The following is a 16,694-nucleotide window of genomic DNA, read 5'->3' on the forward strand; positions in this document are numbered from 1 at the left end:
ATTTTCTTTAATAAAACCATTCAATAACTTGGTTACTGTGATTTTTTATTACTGTGTAATTACGTTAAATTATAGATATTTAAAAATAAACATTGTCACCATCAAAGCTGTTTTGCATTTGAAATTAAAGTCTAGTTGGTGATTCATTGATTTTCGAATAACAAATAAAATAATACTATAAGAAAACCAGATTGTAAATTAAAAAATGGAAAATGAATTTCATAATAAAATCAATGTCGTATTGTGAAAGAAAAATCAGAAAACATAGATAGAGAATGAGTCGTTATAATTTATGCTTTATTTTGAAAGCTGTTAAAATTTATGTTGGAATCCACTAATGCTGCGCTTACATATTTGAAATTTATGAACTCTTATAACGTTTACATTGCTACGTATCAAATAAATCAGGCTCTACCAACATCCATTAAATAATGAATCGTGCACGTAAATCACGCATTACGTAATCATTTCTTAATTTCAAGTCTTTTACATGTAATTCTGAAATCATGGGCACAAGTAACATAATTTATTTGATGTTATATGGTAATCTAAACACACACTTAGTGATAGTAAAAATGAAGTTGACTATGAGTAAAATTATTTATATTTAAATTAAAAATGTTGAATAGTTTGGAAAGGATTTATCTAAAGTATCGTAATATTAAATTAAATAAAAGATGTAATTTGAAAGGCGGTGGAGGGGAAGTGGAATGGCGTTGTGTCTTATTGATTTGGTGTTGCTAAGGAATCTGTATCTGTCCCACCAATCAGAATGCAACGCGTCTCTTGTTTCTCACAAAATTCAAATCATAAATCATACATCTTAATCTTATTATACCAACGCATCAGCAGTAGGAGTTAATTTACGCCTAAACAAAGTTAAAAGTTTAAATTTTATCTTGTATATGTAACCGCGTTAAATTTTGGAATTAACTATCCCACTTTTTGAAGTGCTTCCAACCTAACAACGATAAATGTTCCAACTACGACGCCTATACATCCATACATGTCATTCCATTGTTTTCGTTACAAGTGAATGGGATATTCAAAATAAATATGAACAAAAGCAATAAAGTATAAACAAATATATATGCCTTATTTAGGTAGATAAAATAAAACAGTAAAAAGTAAAAACAAATATGATCATTTCATGTTTAATTTAAGAAAAAATTATGTAAAAATATAAATGAAAACCAAGTGGATCCATTGAAAATTTAACTTTTTGTTACTCAATATATATATATATAATTTTTATTTTTAAATTAAATTTAATATTATTTTATTAAAAAATATCTACAGTAGTTTCTCTATAACCTATCCTTTTTTAATTTATAAATATTTTTATTTTAAAAAATTATGAGTAGTTAATTTTTTTAATTGAAATATAAATTTATTTATCACGAATTATGATATAACTTAAATGGTCAAAAATATTTATTTATTACAATATAAGATTAAAGTTTATTTTGTACATTACACAAATTAAAATAAGCTAAATTATACTTTTGGTCCTTTATTTTATTTATTATGTTTATTTTGATCCTTTATCTTTTAAAATATTTATTATGATCATTTATCTATTAAATTTGAACAATTTGATCATTTTAAAATAATGATTATTTTCAATTTTGAGACATGATTTTGAATATTTTTTTGACTGATACAAAACTTCAAAATTCATCTCGTTAGATTCATTATATGAAAATTATTGAATGTAACTAAAGTTTAAATAAAAAAGTATTACATACATGGTAAAAATTAAATAAAAAATTGTTAAATTTGTCAAGTGAGACCTTATTTAACAAATATAATGATCACCTTACCAATATTTACTTTTTTTATTTTTATAATGCATCTCTTTGTTTGAAATTTTTTTCTTATATAAACATTAAAAAAAACACCTTTTTTATTTTTATTTTTTGATGTGCTTGTCTAATTTTTTTTAAATAAGTCATTTTCTACACTTTTTTTTAGAAGCAACACCTATTTACTTCTTAAATAATTTTAAAAACAAATATTTGTTTAAAAATGTAACGACCCGCCATGGTCTCTACACTTAGTGGAATCGCACTACTGCTAGTGAACTAAGAGAAATATTAAGTTGGATAACTCATACATACATGTATAAATAATAATAAAAATAACTAAGTTTTTTGTTATAAAATAGAACACCATATATATATAGTCATCCCAAAAATAATATGACTTTAATGCTTGTCAAGAACAGACGAAATTGATACCCAAAATGGTAACTCTAACACGAGGATCAAACTTCCCGTCTCGCAGCGGTCACCCCAACTCCAAGCTAGCCCTGACCCGCTGATACCAACACCTCACCCTCCAACTGAGGAAATACCAACTCTCTTCGAGTACAATCTATAAGGATGTGATGGGCAGATAACTCATCCATCCCTAAGATTATGTCGATATCTACTATAAACAACACAATCAGGCTCACTCGGAACCTCCTACCAAACACCTCTATCGGGCATCTCACACACATCTCCAATGTCACCATAGAAATTGAAGCCGGAGTAGATACATAGAAATCAACGTGCAATGCAGACACCGACAACCCAATCTACCTACACAATCAACATAAATAAATGAATGTGTGGCACCAAAATCAAACAGGAACAAAACATCCTCACCTACTGCCTTCCCCTTCCTCTTCACCAAATCTGATAAAGTGGAAGTCTCTACACTTGATAAAACAAACATTCTCCCCGCAACCGTAGGCCTGACTAGCCTCGGGGCACTCTAGATGGAGTCGGTGGCATCTGACAATCTTTGGAAATGTGGCCTGGCCTACCACATCTGAAAAAAACATTTCTCGAATGGGAACAATCTCTAGTCATGTGGGCTTCTCCACATTTGTAACATTGCACCGACTGTGCTCCACCCTGAGGAGTAGCAGGACGAGGTCCCCTACTAACAGCACCCCTCTGAGACTAAACAAGTCTATCATAGGGTCCTCTCTACTGACCTCCCCTCCTAGATCTAGATGATCCCTCCTTAACTCTAACAGCCTTACCGCTGCTACCACCACCCTCCAATCTCACAACAATTTTTGCCTTCTCAACCAAGGCAGGAAACTCCACTATAGACATAGGGACTATGACCCTCTTCAGCTCATGCCTCAACTCTTCTGCAAACTTCCTACATCTCCAAGCCTCAGATACGGCCTGAGAGTATAAACGAGTCAGATGCTCAAACCCATAGCATACTTAGAAACAGACAAGCTCCCCTGATGTAGTCTCATGAACTCCGCCTCCTTAGCGTGTCTAACGCTGTACGGAAAATACTTCTCCAAGAAAACTCTCTGAAGCAATCTCAATCTACAACCACACCTCTACTCTCTATCATCTGCCTGGTGCCTCTCCACCAGTACTCAGCCTCGTCTGTCAGCATGTAAATTGCATAGGCCAACTTTCTCTCCTCAAAAGATCCCAAAACACTAAAGATCTTCTCTGTCTCCCACAACCACTAATCTGCCACATCGGGATCTAAATTCTCCTTGAATTGAGGAGGCTGACACCTCTTAAACTCTGCTAAATCTCTCTCATCCTGAGAGACCACTGGTCTAGCTGCCTTAGTCGCAGCTCTACCCGCCTCTATCTAAGCAAAGTGAGCACTCTGTTGCTGCATCGCCATGACCATCATCTCCATAGCCCTAGCGATCTGATCAAACTGAGGCCTCACCATACTAAAAGAATTAAAACATTCTTTTACTAACACTTCACCACTACAACTCACCAAAATTAACACATATCAGAGATATGACACAACAAAAACCTAGAAGGATCACTCCCCACAGAGTATCCCAAAAGACTCAACCAGCTCTGATACCATAAAAGTGTAACGACCCGCCATGGTCTCTACACTTAGTGGAATCGCACTACTGCTAGTGAATTAAGAGAAATATTAAGTTGGATAACTCATACATACAGGTATAAATAAGAATAAAAATAACTAAGTTTTTGATTATAAAATAGAATACCATATATATACAATCATCCCAAAAATAATATGACTCTAGTGTCCGTCAAGCATAGACGAAACCGTTACCCAAAATGGTAACTTTAACACGAGGATCAAACTCCCCGTCTCGTAGCAGTCACCCCAACTCCAAGCTAGTCCTGACCTGCTCCCATACAAGGTATGATCATCGCAGTCCATCCACATGGAAACAGAAGGGTAAGCTAGAGTTCAAAAATCAATCATACAAGTATAGAACAATAATCTATACTACACAATCATCCAACTATCAATCATATTTATAGAGTCACACCATACACTCTATCCAATACTACTCATGCATAAAATACAATCAACCAATCATGAAGTCAAACACCACACTTCATCATATTAATAATCATGCAATAAATGCATCTCATGACAGATATCAATGCATATCAATCATCTAATGCGTCGTCACGCATACACCTAGGATATCTCCCTAACAATAGAGTTGTATAAGTGACATCCCATCCTACCGCTCGGTCACAACTAAACAGGATATAATCCTCACTCGGGTTTACTCGGATGATGTCACTTACACAATTGGAAGTCCAGATCCACCGTCAGGTATAGTATAGCTGGGTACGGGCTTACCACGACCTTGGCATGCATAACTAAGTCAATTGTGGAGTTCGTCCACCGACTATCCGCAAGGATCCACGCACCTTCCCGAGTACTTGGTTAAGGGAATAACCCTCGACCTCATACCCCGCTCCACACTAGCTAAGGACTTAGAGGAGACTCACCCAACCTAGTGACCTACCTAAGCACCACTCTCCCAAATCAAATAGCCTACCAAATCACCACTCTCATATATCAGTGGCCTATCAAAGCACCACTCTCAAGAGACTCTATGTGAACTCTTCCAGTTTGAAAATAGTTTTCCTCTCCTCAAGTCCTAGGCTAGACTCATGCCATAAGGCATCACATGCAATTATGCATCACACATCATACATGGTCTGCCCACCATCATGATCAACAATCATACACATGTCATAAGACATCACATGCAATAATGCATCATACATCATACATGGTCTACCCACCATCATGATCAATAAACATACTCCTATGAACATATACACGTGTCATATCACATTCAAACATTTATACGTATCATTACAAAGCATACATATGAATCATACCTCACAATACATCATATATCATACATACATGATCCAAAACTTCAAATTAACATGCATTAGCATCATTTCATTCATAAACATATTCACCCCCGGCGCAACCTGAGCTTGCCCAGCCTAATCCCAACCTGAGAGTCCTAAAACTCATCCACACCTGGCGCGTTCAACTCACGCTCGGTGTCTTTGAGACAGAGACTCCTAAGAGTCTCCACACCTGACGCAACCAAATCACGCTTGGCCCAACATCCAACCCGAGAGCCCTAAGCTCTTCCATGTCTGGCGCACTCAACCTACGCCTAGCCTAAACCCAGTCAGAGAGTTTCAAAACTCTCATCCAAACCAACAAATCCAGCCACATGCAAACACAAAAAACAATGCATAGGCTCCATACAACTCAAAATAAACTTAAATCTCACATGCATCCAACCTATGCATCAAAATCATCAAAATCCTCCTTTTTCTCAAAACCCCAAAAAATGAGATTTTCTTCAATCCATCTATGGATTCTCAACATTCATGCATCAATTGAGTTTCTAAACTCACATGCAACTTAAACAACAAACATTCTAACTTCCCTCACCTGAAGATTGGCTCAAAATAGCCAATAACTGAGAAGAAGTAGAATTTCCTTCCGAAGCTCAACCCAGAACTTCAATCCTCCAAAGCAAGCTTCCTAATCTGAATTTCAAGAAAAGACAGAAGACATTAGTGATCTAGAGGAGAAAAGGAATCATATAGAAGAATTTGAGAGAGAAAGGAGCTCACAAACCTAGAGTCCTTCTCTCTAAAACTTCTCTCTAAAAACTTCTCTTTCTCCTCAACCACACAACCCCTATTTATAGAAGTTTAAGAGTGGCCAGAACGACCTGTTCCGAACCCAGAACGACCCGTTCTGGGATTCATCCAGAATGTCCCGTTCTCCATCTAGAACGGCCTGTACTCCCTCCAGAATGGCCCGTTTTGGGGTTTGAAACGGCCCGTTCTCCCTCCAGAATGGCCCGTTCTTAACTATAATTTATAGGTCAATTCAGTAATTTGGAACGACCCATTCCAGTTTGGGAACAACCCGTTCTAGGCTACTGAATCACCCATACTAGGCATTTGGACCTTCTGAAATAACCTACTACATTACAATACCCCCCAACAAACATGAATTTTCGTCCCCGAAAACAGGCTTACCTGAAAAGAGGAATGGATATTATTCCTTGAACTGACTCTCCACCTCCCAGGTAGCCTCACCAGTAGCTGCATCTCAAAGAATCTTCACCAAGCTGATGGACTTGACACGAAGCTCCTTCAACTTGTGATCAACCACAACTACCAGTCTCCTCATAGGTCAAGTTCTCTCTAACTTGCACCTCATTCATCTTTACCACTTGACTCGAGTCTCTGATGTACTTCCTCAACTGTGAAACGTGAAACACATGCTCTCCCTCTTCAAATTCTAGAGGTCTCCTCCTCTTATCAACATAGGACTTTTGTCGACTCTGGGTAGCCCTCAACCTTTTCTGAATCTATCTCACCATCTCAGTAGTCTAAAGAACTAACTCTGGACCAACTACTATTGACTTACCCTCTTGATACCAACATAATGGAGTCCTACACCTCCTGCTATACAAAGCCTCAAAAGACGCTATGTCAATACTCGAGTGGTAACTGTTATTATAGGTGAACTCTACCAATGGTAACACCTCCTCCCAGCTACCCAGATGATCCAACACACAAGCTCTCAAGAGATCCTCTAGTGACTGAATTGTCCTCTCCGACTGACCATCTATCTGTGGATGATAAGCGGGGCTCAACCTCAACCTTGTCCCCAAAGCCTGATGCAGAGTCTGCCAACTTGGAAGTAAACCTTGGATCTCTGTTAGAAATAATACTGGAAGGCACTCCATGCAACCGTACTATCTCTCTGATATACAACTGTGCAAGCCTCTCCATGGACCACCTCTTGACAGGAATAAAGTGCGCACACTTTGTCAACCTATCAACAATCACCCAGATAGAGTCACTGTTCCTAGCTGTCCTAGGCAACCCAACCACAAAGTCCTTAGCTGAGTGCTTCATGTTGTTTGCGCTTTGAGTGTTGAGACAGAGAGGGTCATCACTGGGATTGAGATTGTTAGTGAGTTTCCTGTGGTGTTCCTAGATGATGTGTCGGGATTGCCACCTGTGTATGATGTTGAGTTTAGCATTGATCTAATACCAGGTGCAGGACCAGTATCAGTGGCTCCTTATAGGATGGCTCCAGCTGAGTTGGTAGAGCTAAAGAGACAGATTAAGGATTTTTTGGAGAAACAGATGGTGAGGTCCAGTGTTTCTCCTTGGGGTGCCCCAGTACTGTTAGTGAAGAAGAAGGATGGTGGGGCCCGTTTGTGTATTGATTATTGGTAACTGAATAAGTTAACGATAAAGAATAAGTATCCACTTCCGAAGATTGATGATTTGATGGATCAGCTGAAGGGAACTTTGGTGTTTTTGATGATTGATTTGAGATCCGGATACCATCAGATCAGGGTAAAGGAGAGTGACATACCTAAGAATGCTTTCAAGACTAGGTATGGTCACTGTGAGTACGTAGTGATGCATTTCGGTGTCACTAATGCTCCAATAGTGTTCATGGATTACATGAACAGGATTTTCAGGTCATTCTTGGACAAGTTTGTGATGGTCTTCATTGATGATATATTGATGTATTCTAGATCTTTGGAGGATCATCGTGAGCATCTGAGGTTGGTTTTAAAGGTGCTGAGGGAGAGGTAGTTGTATGCCAAGCTGTCCAAGTGTGAGTTTTGGTTGTTTGAGATGAGGTTTTTAGGGCATGTGATATCGGTAGAGGGGATTGCAGTGGATCCAGCCAAGGTGGAGGCTGTGATTCAGTGGGAGCGTTCGAGGACTGTTACGAAGATTAGAAGTTTTGTTGGGTTAACGGGTTACTATCAGAGATTCATAGAGGGTTTCTCTCGAATAGTAATGCCTTTGACTTAATTGACTCGGAAGGATCAACTTTTTTTTTTTTATGGACGCTTGTGAGCAGAGTTTTCAGGAATTGAAGGGGTGATTGACTACATCTCCAATTTTGGTGTTACCTGACACTGGTGAGCATTTTGATGTGTTCTGTGATGCTTCTCACCGGGAGTTGGGTTGTGTGTTGATGCAGGGAGGGAGAGTAATGACATATGCTTCGAGGCAACTTAAAACTCATGAGAGGAATTATCCTACTCATGATTTGGAGCTTGCAGTTGTGGTGTTTGCCTTGAAGTCGTGGAGGCACTATCTGTATGGTGCGAGATTTAGTGTATTCAGTGATCACAAGAGTTTAAAATACCTGTTTGATCAAAGAAGTTGAATATGAGGCAGACCCGTTCCAGTTTGGGAATAGTCCATTTTAGGCTACTGAATCACCCATACTAGACTTTTGAGCCTTCTAAAATAGCCTACTACGTTACAAAAAACACTTCTTTTTAATATCTAATAGTGTGCTTGAACTTTGATCACCTTTAAAAAGTACATTGATGGTGATGTTATATAGTATAGATCGGTAATTTGTATATTATAATATAAATTGTTTATTACAAATCTAAAATATATTTTATATGTTAAAGAATATTTATTTATTACAAATTTAAGTTATAATATAACTTAAATATTTATTTATTATAAATTATAAATATATAAAACAAAAAATATTCAATATATTGCACAAACTAAAATATTAATTTTATTTTAAAAATTAAAAAAATGAAAAATTTGCTAGACATGTACAATGCCACCATTATTGAAATTTGTATCTTGTGCAATGCGAGAAAGATTTGCTAATATTTAAGATGTATAAAGTTTCATTAATATATACCTTTTGATAAATGTACTCTCTATCTACATTTTACAATACAATAAATATTAATTAAACACAAGTCTTGGGTAAAGTACTACCAAATGAACAGTATGATATTGATGGTGTATGTTATAGACTCTCCACCAATGGTAATCAGCAGGTTCTGTTGGTATAATAGGAACCCCACAGTCATTGAGTAAGTAGTAGATTACTGATGGGACAATCCAGTGTGATTTGGATCAGAGGGTCCATTCTCCATCATAGTGTGGGTATTTGGGGCCAGGGATTCATCTTCAATAAACTGAAGCTGATCATATTTTTGGAAAAATAGTTAGTTGTTACTCTAATATCAGTAGATAGCTTTATATTTGATTATATATTCTAGACCCATCATTTGAATAGTAGGTGAGGTGGTATACATGCATGCATTGACCAATAACATTTTCAAACTAAAATTGCTCTTCCTCGGATCGCTTTTGATTTGCCTTGATGCTATTTGTCCTTTTTCACTCAGTGGTATGAATATTTATACCATAAGCATTATTTGAGAATTGAGAGTCAAGGACATTATAATCTATGCTTTGAGGCCCTTCATCATAACTTTGTTCCCTGGATTCAAATAAGAGATTGCAATGCATTTAATAAAATCACACTAGATCCATTCATATGTGCTTTTTTCATGATCTGGGACGATGGTTTGCCGATTCATTATTAAAAAATTAGTCAAAATAAACTTTCAGCTACAAAATCCATGATGCTCACCTAGTCACCCCAATGTGGCATATTATGTTGATGACTTGGGCCATACTGACCTAGCTATTTGGGCTGAGCCTTGACGAAGTTAAAGCACTGAAAATATGTTTGGATTACTGTTCGGAATGGGACAAAGAAAAATTCTCTGGTTTCAAAGCAGAAAAATGGGAAACAACAATTTGTTGCTTTCATGTTCAACAGCTGTTTGAGGATTTCTCGCAATAAATCATTTTGGGGGAAGTTACATTAACTGCACTAATTCATTGTTAGGGAAAGTTATATTGATAAGTGTGTTTGAGAAAGATTATTTCCCTCACTTCCAGTTGTTTTTATGAAACAAAAGCTGTTTGTGAAATAAGGGAATTGTTTAAGATAATAACTTAAATTTGCAAACGTTTTTTTTTTTCTTCAAACAAATAAGTTGTGTTTCTTGAATCTGAAAATTTGAAATTCTTTATTATTTTCAACAGTTTTTTTTTCTCAAAAAATTTGCAACATTAGATTTTTGTTGTTGTATGTAAATGGGATTAAATATTTAAAAACCACTTTTTTCAACAAATTTATTCAAACAAAAATTTATTTTGATTCCAACGATTAAAATAACAATCAATTATACATATAATTAATTATTGAAATAATCGAATTTTCACGTCTAAAACACACTCTAAGCATGTGTTTGCTTATACGTTGAAAACGTGGAAAACCACGTTCAACGTAGAAGCTATTACTAATAGCTTCTACGTTGAACGTGGTTTTCCACGTTTTCAACGTATAAGCAAACACACGCTAAGTGTTTACATTTGTTCAGTAAAAAGTAGTAACAGAAAACAACTAAAACTTCAGGAAACATGCTTTTTTTCCCCCTTGTGGTCTTATGAATCTACATCAGAATTTAATGCTTCGTTTACATTCGAGCTTTCATGATATCATTAATTAAACCATGAAGATGTGACCAACTCGCGTCATTTGGACATCTTATTTACTTGTTTCTAGATATGTACTGCCGGGTAAAGTATTGGATGAAGCTCGATAAGAAGCCTTACTTGTATTGAGGAATAAGATTGGTCTCATTAGAGATATAATACGGGAAAATTATTATTCATTCAACTCGATTAATTGCAGAGATGATTATTTGAATTTAGATCTACATAACATTCAACATTTCTCTACGTATCAGCACTTGTGATTAAATAAAACACACCGCGCTTAAAACATTGAGTAATGAAGTGATATATATGATTGGCAGCATCATAAGAATCCAAGAGTTGAAATTAGGCATAGTGGTGGACAGTTAGAGACATCAAACCAATGTTGACTAATATAAGAATTAGGCATTAAAACCTTCATAATAGTCATTAATGTTCCAAGATTAGCCCAACTTAAAGTTAGGTATTCTCTTAATGCTGTATCAAATTTCAAGGTCACGTTAGAGGCGGCGAAGATCATATTAATGGTAACTTAGGAATTTGACTTCCCAGACAGCAGACATGAGAAATGCCCTTTAGAAAATATAATATAAGAACCGGTAAAATCGGTCTAACAATAAAAGTTAATTAGAATAAAATAAAATGTATAAGATCTTAAGTTTAAATTAAGATCTTAAGTTATGTTTATAATCATAGAATAGAGAATTGAAATTATTTTTATATAAATTGTTATTTACTGTATTTTTACATATATTTTAGTATAATCTCAATTATTGATTAATCTATAATTTTGCACTCTCACTTAAAAAAAAGGCAAATTTCCATGTGAAAGACTCTGCAGTCGTTTGACAAACCAGTTTATCTCTGCTAGTTTCAGATTGTAATCACTGAGCATAGTAATAAACAACACTATATGAACTTGGTTGCTAGCAGTTGGAGAGAAGAACATAAATAACCAGGTGAGATTGCAGGAAATTGAAATGTACTAAAAACTAAATTGGAACCCATGAGGTTGCATATCCAACATGTACAGTGTATCCAATTAGAAACTAGAGCTATGAATGATGAAGATATGATGCCCTCATAGGCTCATACTAATATAACTTAGATAGGTGTTACACATGACAAGTGAAGCGATACATCTGCTGCAATGCAAGGAGATTGATTAGATTATTCAGCACATACCCCTGCATTTTTCTTTTCTTTTAGGTTGCAGCATCCACCATAGCATTCCCTCCCACTAACTTAACTGTAACAATTACGGGATAATGATAATAATAATAATAATAACAACAACTAAACACATAAAGCAGAAGGCTAATGAAATTCCAATCTAACCTTAACTTAACCTAGTTATCCCTTCCTCACTCATTCACTGTCACTATTATTGATATTGTGGTTGCCAAATCTCCAATTAAGTCTTCATGAAGAACTGCATTCTCTGCAACTCCAAATCCTTAGCGAACTTCATCCTCTGCTTCTCCAGCTCCACCACCTGCTGGAGCTTCGAGCTCTCCGCTTGTTCATAAGCCTCGCCGAATTTAATAATCGCCTGGGTCAATTCCCGCACCGCGCTTCCCCAACCCTTCCCCTTCCGACCCTTCCCCTTCCGACCACCTCCGTCCCTTCCTTTCGCCGCGCCCTTCGAGCTCGTCACCCGCCGCCTCTTCCGCTCCGATCTCTCCGGCGGAAAACTGTCGCTCGACGCCGGCGACGACACGTCTCCCTCCGACGAAGCGGACTCCACCGGAGGACCAGAGCGCCGGAACTGAATCTTCTGGCTCTTCGTCGCTGGCGCCTTTTGAGGATGGTGAAACTGATTCGCGACGCCGCGGACGCCGACAGGGATCCCTAACGGAACCTTCTGCGGCGGTAGGTTACTGTTCCCGGCGGTAGGGATCTTGGCGGTTGGACCGATTAGCTGGTCCAATCGGTCGTAGAACGGCCACTTGCTGATGGCACCGGCGGCGATCTTCGCCTTCTCCGATTTGTACTTCTTCTTGACGGTGTCGATCCGGTTTTTGCACTGGATGTCGGTCTTCGGCGCCTTCGTGTAATCCTCTCTGCCGCTCACGATCTCCGCCACCTCCTTCCAGTGCTTCTGCTTCAGATTTCCTCTGCTCAGTTCCAGATACCTCTCTCCCCAGGCGTCGATCAACACCGCCGTTGCGCCTTCGCTCCAGCAATCCTCCCTCCCTCCGCCGCCGTCGTTTCCCTTCGCCGGCTGCTGGATCGGGAGTGCTAATGCCAGGCCGTTCACCGCGGGCGGCGACGGAGGCTGCGGCGCCGGGGCCGCCACTGTCACCGTTATCCTGCCGTTCGGCCGCGACGATGACGCCGGGGATCCGCTCGCCGGCGACGAATGCGACTGGATCTCGTCGTCGTCCATGCCGCCGATCTACGGTAGAGAGAGAAAGTGAGAAGTTATAGAGAGAGACAGAGAAAAATCGAAGCTAGGGTTTTTATTTATTTTATTTTAATTTAATTTTGGCCGGCGAGAATGAATATATCGACGCCTTTTCGTTCTTTGTTCATTTTTTTTGTTTTTGTTTTGGTTTTTATTTAAAAGAATTTGGGGAAATTGGTTCCGAACCTTTTTTGGGGTTTCATTCGACAGAAGGGGGTGAGTTGACGGTGACCGTCGACACGTGGGGGAGGGCAGAAGAAGGAGGGGTGACATGGAGGAGTGTGATTGGCTGTTAGCGAAACTCCGTCACCGGCTCGGTTGGTGGACCTTCTCTGTCACTGCTTCACGAGTTTGACGATAAACACAACACTAACCTGCTTCCATGGTCTCCGGCGATATACCCAATTTACCCTTTTCAATTATCCTTTTAGGAAACACCGAATCATTTTTTTTTACTGAAAAAAAAATTAATTTGGAACGTTTTTAGCATGTTGATGATCCCAATTACTATTTATTTTATTTTTTCTTAGAATTGTAGAGGGAGGATAAGAAAGGGATGAAAATTGTAGGTAGTTGAAGAAAAGATGACGTAGAAGAAACTGGTAACAGTTTTTTATGTTGTTTTAGTTTCGTTTGATTAGAGGCGTGACGTCAAGTTGTTTCCCGGTAAGCAATCTGTAGGTGTGCCTAAGCCTAGGTTTGATGTATTAAATAAATAATAAAAAATAGTATAGTGTGGTTTTTTCATGGTTGATTATTTCCCATTCTCATCTCAAATCTCAAACCCAAATGAAATGTCTATGAATATTGGAAATTTGGAAAGAAAAAAAAAAAGTTTGGCTGAGCTGATCAATTTAATTTCATTGAATAAATCTTACCATAACAAAATTAAAATTCATTGAAAATATTTTGTAATCAAGCAAGATAATTCTCCTAAACATAACACTGGTGAATGATTGTTTGCGAAGGAAAATTCTAGCATGAAACTTCTTATTAGATGATTCATGGACACAATAACAAAATAAAGAAGTTTTTAGGTGATTCACATGCAAGTATTTATCAACTATAGAATATGGAATATTAAATTTGAGATTGTTATTAATTTACATTTTTGTCTTGATTTAAAAAAAAGTGAATTGTTAATTATTTGTAAAGATTTTTTTTTGGAGGACACAATTTTTTTGAGTTATGTAAGGTGATGCAGTCCCGAAACTAGTATCATTTGCCAAATCGATATGATTGAAGGATAAAAGTTAGAAAATAGATAAAGTATACCTGAAAGTTGAAGTTGAAGGTGTATAGATGAAATTGAGGAGAGATAAAAAGAAAAGTAAAACTCTTCATTTATTCTAAATTTGCTATAGTTTTAACTTTAAATGTTTCTCGTCTTGTTTTAAGTATTATCTTAAATTATTTTATAAAAATTAAGAAAAATTAATAAATAAATAAAAGAGAATAAAAATTTTATAAAATTAACCTTCTAAACGATATAATACAATAAATTTCATTTTTTGAAGAGACATAAATGTACAAAAAATAATTAATATTATATTAAAAAGTTAATATGTACAAAATAATTTAAGTTCCAAAAACATATTAGATTTTTAATGTAGTAATGGTTACATTTTTTTATTTTTTTATATTTCTTATAATATATTTTAAAAAATAATTATTATGTTGCATCATTTTTAATAAAGATAAATTATTATGTTAATTTTGTAAAAAAAAAAAATTTATGTTTATTAATTTTTCTTAGTACTGTGTACAATAATGTACAACAACACTTATTGTAAAATGTAAAGAGTATAATTATATATATATATATATATATATATATATATATATAATAATAATAAAAAAAATACATTGATTTGTGTGTTATTAAGAAAATAAGTGGTCATATAAATTTTTTTAATTAAAAAATATTAAGGAAATTTTTATAATTTTAATTAATTAAATCTTTTAAATTAATTATTGATTATTTTTTAAAATATTTTAATATTATCACTTTAATTATACATTATTTTTATTTTGAATTAATGTAATTATCAATTTGCATTTTTAGAAATTTATTTGATATTTTCTAAGTTTTAAAAATTAATATAAAAACACTTTTCAAATTTAGATATTAAAAATGTATTTACCGATAACTGGGTGTCTTTTTGAAAATCGAAAACTTGTCTTCTACTTTTTTTCTCCTTTCTTTAACAAGCTTAGAGATCTTTCAAGCAAGACGAGGTACTTGCATTAACATTAAGACACTTTTGTATAATAACATAACAGATAAGTATAAAAATGTTATATAACTCATATTTTATTTTTTATTCGGTTATATATAGTAAAAATTAATGACTTATTCAAATGAAAAATATAAGAGAGACAAACTCATAATGTGATATTGATGCAATATAAAATATTAAAAGAAAAAAAAAGGTAAAAGTGAATTAGAAAGTTTTGTTTGGATAAAGGGAGAAGTAAAAAGGAAAGAAGTATAAAAAAAAAAATAAGAAGAAGAAGGAAGAATGAGTAAAAAATTCATACACAGTTTTTAGTTGTGTTTGAATAGTAAGAAGGAAAATGATAATGTTAAAATTATAATTTTAAGCAAGTCTAACATTTTTTTTATCTCTGTTTTTTTATTCTTTTTATATAAGTCAAAATAATTTTTTTAATGAGTATTTTTATAAATTATTATTTAACAAATGTTTTTCGTCATTTTTCTTAAACAAAAATATTTTTAAGATTTTTTTAAAACATTTAACCTCTTTTAATTTATCATTTTGTTATTCTCTAAATTAAAATTTAATATTATTTTAAAATTTATCAAAATTTAAAAATAGTCGTGTATTGTAATATATATTATTTATTAGATTTGTGATAAAAAAATTTCCTTTCTTAAAAATTTATTTATAATATGATTTATATATTAAAAATATTTGCTTATTATAAATTTTAATTACATAAAATAAAAGTATGGTATGTCTTACAAAAACTAAAATACTAGTTTTATTTTTCTCAATATGAGAAGATATTTTTTTAAGGTGAGATCCACACTATATTTCTCTCTTCTCCACTTCTCTTATTAAATAAATAACATACAATTATATTTATCTTCTACTTAACCCTTCTCATTCTCACTTTTAAACTTTTATTCAAACAAATAAAACTAGATGTATGAGTGTATTATAAGTATGCAAAAGTTATCTTATCTAATTCTTTCATTATTATTATTATTATTAACTAGGAAAAAAAGTACTTTGTATCTCTAATTCTATTCAAATAAATACTAACATGAAAATAGAGATAAGTTGCTCTCCATGCTAAGATTAATAATCATTTAAATTTTGATTTTAATACGCTTTTCACGTCAAAGTTAATAGTGATTTAATTTCTTATGTTAAGACTTTCTCTGCACCAAAATTAATAGTCGTTTATAGTTCAACCTTAAGACGTTCTTCACACTAATGTTAACAGTCATTTAATTTTTGACCTTAAGACACTCTTTATGCCAAGGTTAATAGTCTTTTAATTTTAGACTTTAAGATGTTCTTCCCACCAAGGTTAATATTCGTTTAAATTTTGAACTTAATAAGACACTCTTCATGCCAAGG

General features: G+C 34.8%; 1 protein-coding gene across 2 annotated transcripts; it reads right to left on the reverse strand.

The window, feature by feature from the left end:
- Positions 1–11,641: 11,641 nt before the first annotated feature.
- On the reverse strand, positions 11,642–13,627 carry LOC109808148 (trihelix transcription factor ASIL2). 2 transcript variants are annotated; one of them, XR_014433858.1, is made up of 3 exons: positions 13,270–13,627; positions 12,015–13,074; positions 11,642–11,925 (listed from the first exon to the last, which is right to left on the reverse strand). XR_014433858.1 is itself a non-coding variant. In XM_020371017.3 (2 exons), the coding sequence occupies exons 1-2, from the start codon at positions 13,354–13,356 to the stop codon at positions 12,091–12,093; spliced, it is 1,071 nt and encodes a 356-aa protein (XP_020226606.1). In that variant the 5' UTR covers positions 13,357–13,626; the 3' UTR covers positions 11,642–12,090. The 2 variants fall into 2 exon arrangements, 1 of the variants encoding a protein (XP_020226606.1); XM_020371017.3 differs by having other exon boundaries at positions 11,642–13,074; positions 13,270–13,626.
- Between the last annotated feature and the right edge of the window lie 3,067 nt (positions 13,628–16,694).

This window comes from Cajanus cajan, chromosome 5 (assembly GCF_000230855.2).
Source record: "Cajanus cajan strain Asha chromosome 5, NIPB_CcT2T_4, whole genome shotgun sequence".
Classification (NCBI taxonomy): Eukaryota; Viridiplantae; Streptophyta; class Magnoliopsida; order Fabales; family Fabaceae; genus Cajanus; species Cajanus cajan.